The following is a 7,242-nucleotide window of genomic DNA, read 5'->3' on the forward strand; positions in this document are numbered from 1 at the left end:
TTTTTTTGATAACAGTATACGATTTACATATACATTTAGTTCATAATCGCCAGCATATCACTTGGCTACACGAATCAGCCACAGTATGACACGCTGACGTTCGTGTTGCACTCGACACTACATAATAAATAATGTAAATAAGATGATAAGACTCCGTATGTGCAAAGTTTCATCAAAATCAGAATTTTCGGATTCGCGAAGTTCCCTTGTCAGCTTTGTCATCATAGTGAGTGAATTAGATAGGCACGATATGTAAAGAAAACAATACAGGCAAAAATATAAAAATAAATAAAGATTGAAATGACAATAGTATGTTATGCTTCAAATCTGCTACATTTATTTTAGCAAGTTCTGCTTGATTGATGCAATAATATTTACATCACGGCATAACACATTTATAATCTCTTTTTTTTCTGCTTTTCTGTCGACACTAGTTGAAATAACAGATTATGTTTAACTGCTGGCTACATTGTACAAAATGTTGGTAAAGGGGAAGGTAGCGGAGAAGGAAAGGAAGGAGAAGAACATAAAAACATACACTTGTGAACGACATCTGACACAGGAAGCTCACTGTAAGTAAAGACTACAAGAATAATCGTTCCACCTACAAGACCCCCCTTGTCCATTGCATCGCACGCGTTATCAGAGATATTTGATCACAAAAAATTGTGTTTGTAATCGTTCGGGTAGATTAATAATAAGTTATAAGTTTATACTTGTTGAATAGTTATAAGTTATAATACTTGAAATAATTTTACTTTTTTGCAATAATTTTATATCATGAATTTAAACAATCTTAAAGGTTTGTTATGAAAACTAATTTTAGTATAAACAGTAAGTAGTATATATATATTAAACAACAACTACGCTGTATCACGTTGGGACCAATACACCAGAGGGAAAGTGACAATTACAAGATTTGTCACTTATGCCATTCCAGCCTGCTACTCAAACAGCAACAAAAGTATACTGTCTTGCCGTTTCACCAGCTAGTACATAAGGGATCGGTTTACAATCAGCGAACCTGCACGAGCTGTGGTATCAACATGATAAGAATTCGATCAGTAGTACAATGTCAAGGATGCATAAAGGGATATGCAAGAGCAGGCAAGACTCTCTTCCAAGTCGGGTGGGGAGTGGCCGTCAAAAATATAATAGACCGTAAAATAAATTTTNGAGATGTTATACTGAAATTTTATGTGTTAGTCAATAAGGCCAATATATTGGCTTTCCGGTCCGGAACCCAAGGAGAACAGAAATGTCAAAATAATGTCAATTTGATGTCATATTGACCAAATTTTCATCATTTTTTGGTCTTAATAAAAATCTCGATTTCAAATGACTTAAAAATGACTTTTTATTGACTTTTTTTATTGTGCCGTTTTTGACTTTTGAAAATATCAATAATATTTAAAAAAAAAAATTAGTTTTTTGAAAGTATATTTTATATACTATTTAAGATGGCTGTTGTGTAAAAAAGTTTTATCAAACAATTATTTATTTATCTACGTAAATAATAATTTAAAAAAATAATTACTTGCAAAAAACGTATTAGATAAATGTATTTAGATAAGTTTATTATACATCTTTTATATAAAACATTATAATTTTGTTAATTTTAGTTCTAAAGACACATCATATTTTTTTACTTATTTTTGTATTATTTATTTTTTTAATACAATTACATGCAATGAAATTTAATACTGATGTTTTATTACAATAATAATAATTTAGTTTAATGTAAAATATGTACTTTATTTTTCAAACTGATATTTACCGCTTAACGCGTAACGCCTAACCAATCAGAGAGATTATGTATTTAATATGAAACATATATATTAAACATGAATAACAGTAGGATCGCACCCTTATATATAATTACATATGTATGGCGATAATTTTTTGTGATATATATATGCACCTAGGTGGTGCACTTCGACTTTTTCAAACCAAACTAAACCAAACATATGTGAAACATTTTTCGTTTTTATATATTTCTGGTATAAATAGGATAATGGCNACATCATTAGCAGGACAACTTAAGAAACTGCGAACTCCACAGACAAATTTATTACTGCAGGATAAAAAACGTCCCAGTTTGCTGTTTGATCCAAAAGAAGCTGCGAATTTGGATCGAGATACCGTACTGAGTATAGNTTAGATTCTCATTCATCATATTTTGTAAAACTGAGTTTGGGTGTTCTAGGGAACTCGACAGCTACAAAAGAATCAAGTTATTGATTTGTAAAAACTCAAATTTTACATGTTTTTCTAAAAATTTAGTAGTACACAAATGATTTTAGTTTTTGCATTGTTTTGATTTACATAATTGTCTTGAACATAATTTTATACATCTTTTTTACTTAATTTATCAATTGTTTCAGGTCAGAATGGTGTAGACGAATTAGTAAAACTCTCCTCAGTCTTTTATGACTTCAGAACAACACTATTTGCTCAAAGTGCTGTGAATCCCACTCACAAAGCTCTAGAATGGTTGATACACAGATATCACATCCATCAATACAATCGAGATCAATTTATTCTCCTAATACTGCCGTATCATGAGACTCGCATGTTTGTTAGGTATATATATTATACACACATACACATATGTACATATAACTTTTTATATTGATGATAGAAAAAACTTTATTTTTTTTAAGAGCTTTGCAGTTGGTGAATCTGTCGGATGAAAATGACAAATGGAACTGGCTGGCGCTTCTGCAGAAACGTCGTATTCCAATGTCTTCGGAAAGTCTTGTTGCTCGTTTGAGTACAGATAACGAACTTCTGAAGACACTGTGCAATCATGTGATAACTGCCACGGATACTTACTCCCAGCAAGCCACTTGCTTGAGCACGTTGTATGCGTTTTACACTACTTTGGTGTTGGGTGTAATTCAACAAGCGTCAACTGTTACCGAGGTTCAGATAAATCACATTCTGCCTGCTCTTTTGCGTGGTCTGAGAAGTCCTATTACTGATTTCATCTCCAGCAGCTACATGATAATCGCAACAGTCACGACAAAGGTAATTAATGTCTTCATCTATCATTTATGTCTTGAGAATTTTTATGATTAACGTTTAACTTTGGTAAAATAAATATACAAAATTGTACATTATTTTGATATTATGGAACTTTAGATGATGTTTAATGCCGATACTATGGAGAAGTTATTGTTGAAGACCTTCAAGAAGACACACTTGAAGAAAGAAGCTACAACTCTTTTGCTCTATCTCTATCAATCTCCGTTTAATCGTCTAACCGTTGTGCCACAAAGTTTGGTCCATCGGTTGTCCGATCTGTCTTGGTTCGTCGAAACCGTAAGCGATGTTTGCTCAACGGGTGTCAATGCGTCTCGATTCGTCGTATGTTTTCTTCTAGAAGCTTGTAAGATCGTTACCGAAGATCCCCAAAACACCGCCGGTATTCAAAGCACGATCGACGATATGTTAGTGCGCGTCAAACTCGACAACGACGCAGTAGACGCCATTCTGACGAGCGTACTAACATGCGAATTTTTTAAGAGTGAGGCTTCGAAAATTGCGAAAGATTTCCTGGCGCGATTCTATCAGAGCTTCGAACGCAGCTATCCCTTTAAAAGAAAATATGCTCAAGCTTCTAAAGCTAATGTTAAACGTTTCTGTGAAGCTGAAATCCAAGATCAGTTGATCGAGATGGAAACTATATTAAACAAATTGGATGGAGTTCAAAATCTCTCTCATATTTTACCCATGCATATTGAAGAAATCAATAACGTTCAAGATAATGACTTAATTGTTGAAGATGTGTTACAAAATCCACCATACACAACACAAATCATGAAAATATCCAAAAAACCAACATTTATCATCAAATGAAGGTACGTATACTTATGCATACTCATGTTGTTTCGTGAATTAGTTTTGTATTTTTGTAATAATATTTGTACATATATAATTGTTTGGGGAAAAATTCTATAATTTTAGTTTTACAAGAAAGATATTTATTTCCTACAAACTGCAGTACACGTGCAGTGTCGGAAGAGCCACTGCAATCAGAGAAGTCTAAGCCTGTTAGGAAATTACATAAAATGTTTCAACATTTAGACACAGAAAGTTGTTTTCATTCTTTTGATAGTAAGTTAATTAATTTTCAAATAATATCGAATTTTTTTATACAAATGATCTTATTTCTCATGTTTTTCGCATAATTTATTTTATGGACTAACAGCTTCTCAAAAGTGCTTGTCTTCTCAATTGACTATGGATGACAATGACCTACCTTCAACGTCAGATAGTTCTTCAGTAAGCACACTGTCTGTACATGTTCAGCGTGATATCTTAAAAAGAAAACAAGATACTTTCTCAAGGGACATTAAGAAAACGAAATTATCTGCGGCTCTTGATAATTGTAAGTTAATTGTATACTTTTCCATAAGGGAAGGCCTTTAATCAATCAGTATTATGTGTTGAATAACGAAAAGTAAGAAATCACAAGCTTTTCTTCTTTTTTTCTTGCAACTTATCATAAAATTAATTAATTCTTTTAGCGCATTATTACTTGTGTTCACGAAAAAATTCTTCTTTTAATAAAATATACGAAAAATTTTCTTCTCAATTTATATATTAATACAAATTTTAAATTAATTACAAATCTTGATCAAATATTATAAGATTTATTTTTGCTGAACATATAACAATATAATATTCTGTTATTTTAATAAAATATATTTAAATATATAATACTACTATATTTTTTTAAAATTATATGTAAAACTATATGTTTTCTTGAGAAAAGCAGAAAAAAACCTATCTTTGATATATTTTATAAACATACCTTATCAAACACAAGTAATAATATGCAAAAAATTTAATTTATTTTGATGAATCAAATCGTGCATTGTTAAAAAGATATAATTTTTTTAACGTNACAATTTAATGATTGTAATATTAAATTAAATAGAAGCGAAACAATTACATTTTTTGTTTTATTTTTTCTATTGTTCTTTAGGTGCCATAATGGGTCGTTTTACAAATCAATCATTGAAGAATGCTGAAGAATCCATGAAGCGTTGGTTGAATACCTCTAGTCAACGTAAATAAGAAATATATATTATTATATATTTATTAAGTTCATTAAATGCAGATTTGATGATGACAACATTAACCCATTTTAAGAAACTTCATAGTAATGGCTTTTTTCTTCTAATTTATATACCTGCATTTATATACACATTACTCTTTCTAAAAAAAAACATACTTCGCATTTTGTTTTTAGTTTGGTTTTATCACACATGGTTTTATCACACATTATTACATAACTATAAATTTTTATTTTATTTTACAGTATATTTACTATAAGTTTTCTGTGTTTATTTCAACTAATTAGAAATTTAAAGTAAAATTAAAGTTTACTTTTGATAGAAACTCAATAACAGCACATAAGAATTTTATAATAAAAGAGACATATATTTATGAATTAATAGTTTATAGGAAAAAAGTTACTTTTTTCTAAACTAGATTACTGTGCAATAACGTTGTTGAAGTGACTGTATGATCTGTGTTCTTATATGATAATAAATATTTTTATTGATAAATGTATAAACCATATATAAGAAAAAAATATGTAATAAATATATAATAAATACATAAATGATTGAATATAACGTTTGATTAATTACTATTCTAATGTTTCTATCATATCAGTAATGCTAAACGGTCAAAAAAACGTCAAAATTATGTCATTATGATATAAATATGACATCATGAAAATATCAAAAATTTAGGCAATTTGACGTCATTTTGATAAACTGAAATTTGATCATATTTTGATATCATTTTGATATCACTTTGACTTTTCTGTTCTCTTTGGGAAGGGATAGGCCCGCATATAAAATTTTTTTCACATCAATTTGGAAGTATAAATATGCGTTTCCGTTGTATTTTTCGACGTAGAATCCAAATCTGATGTCAAAAATACAATAAACCTGAAAACAATCCCTATAAAATTACAAAAACTACCCTTTCTATCACGCAATTTAATTTTTTTTAGTTGGAAGTGCAGATACATGTTTTCGATGTATTTTTCGATGTAGAATCAAAATCCAATGTCAAAAACACAATACACCTGGACATAACCCCTATAATATTACAAAAACTACCCCTTTCATCACGTATGATTTTGAAACACCCTCTTCTTTTAAACACGGGCTTGGGACCGTCTGTGGCAGAATTATGTTTCTTTTTTTTATTTTAATTTTTTTTGTTTTTTTTTATTTTTTTTTTGTTTTTTTGTTTTTTTTATTTTTTCATTTTTTTTATTTTTTATTCAATTGTATGTTTTTTGTTTTTGTTTTTTTTGTTTATTTTCTGATATTTTTTTTAAATTTTTTAATTGCTTTTTTTAATTTTAGAAATTACGACAATGATCGTTTAGTGTGATAAATTTCAAAGCAAGGTTCAATGCATAAAGTTTTACAACATTTTTTATACTCATATGATGATTGACTTCTCTTTTTGTGTATAGTGCATAGAACACATTGACGTGATAGCGTTTTACCATCATTTGAAGCTTGAATTTTTCTGGGGAAATGTCGTCCATTCAGTCTAAGATCAGGCGATGTAAATGATGAAACTTCTTGAGAATTTACTTGCAAAATATCTCTTACGACGCTCAATCAAAAATCAGGAAACGAAATCGCATTTTTAGTGAGCATCTTGAATAAACTGTGGGCATTTATCAACATCAAATCAATTAAATGAAAAAACAATTTTCTATACCATTTCATACATTTTCTAATAGATTCTGTCAAAGATAATTGTCTGTCAATATCATCGATTTTACCCATATTTTTGTTTTAATCCACGATACAAATGGGTTTTATAATATCTTCATTGGTTTTGTAGTTTTTCCTACCAGTTTTACAAAACTGGTGTTCGTGAATACTTGTCAATACATAAACTTCCTTTTTATCCATCCATTTGATTACCATCCAAGTATCGGTGTGGGCAACTTCTGTTTTACCACGATCTAGCTTTGAACTGAGAGTTGGCATTCCTTTACGATTTTTTTTACAGTTCCATAAAGACCAGTACTTCTGTCATGTAAGTAGTCTGACAGTTGTAGAGATGTATACCAATTATCAGTGTATAACACACGCCCTTCGTTACAATAAGGGTGCATGAAATGTGCAACAATATCACCAGAAACGCCTAAATCAAATTTTTCATAATCAGTGTCTGAGCCAGTATATACTATAA

The 7,242-nt window shown here is 29.9% G+C and overlaps 1 protein-coding gene across 2 annotated transcripts; it reads left to right on the forward strand.

Annotated features, from left to right (window-relative positions):
- Window positions 1-98: 98 nt before the first annotated feature.
- Window positions 99-5,184, forward strand: LOC109862146 (HEAT repeat-containing protein 1-like). Of its 2 annotated transcripts, none has more exons than XM_020442098.1 (8): window positions 99-226; window positions 435-572; window positions 2,385-2,583; window positions 2,664-3,030; window positions 3,145-3,863; window positions 3,970-4,119; window positions 4,214-4,393; window positions 4,994-5,184. In XM_020442098.1, the coding sequence occupies exons 2-5, from the start codon at window positions 479-481 to the stop codon at window positions 3,859-3,861; spliced, it is 1,377 nt and encodes a 458-aa protein (XP_020297687.1). In that variant the 5' UTR covers window positions 99-226; window positions 435-478; the 3' UTR covers window positions 3,862-3,863; window positions 3,970-4,119; window positions 4,214-4,393; window positions 4,994-5,184. The 2 variants fall into 2 exon arrangements, with proteins under 2 accessions (XP_020297687.1, XP_020297689.1); XM_020442100.1 differs by lacking the exon at window positions 99-226 and adding an exon at window positions 266-309.
- Window positions 5,185-7,242: the final 2,058 nt, after the last annotated feature.

This window comes from Pseudomyrmex gracilis, unplaced genomic scaffold, assembly GCF_002006095.1.
Source record: "Pseudomyrmex gracilis isolate BER0280 unplaced genomic scaffold, ASM200609v1 scaffold_1423, whole genome shotgun sequence".
In the NCBI taxonomy this organism is placed as follows: Eukaryota; Metazoa; Arthropoda; class Insecta; order Hymenoptera; family Formicidae; genus Pseudomyrmex; species Pseudomyrmex gracilis.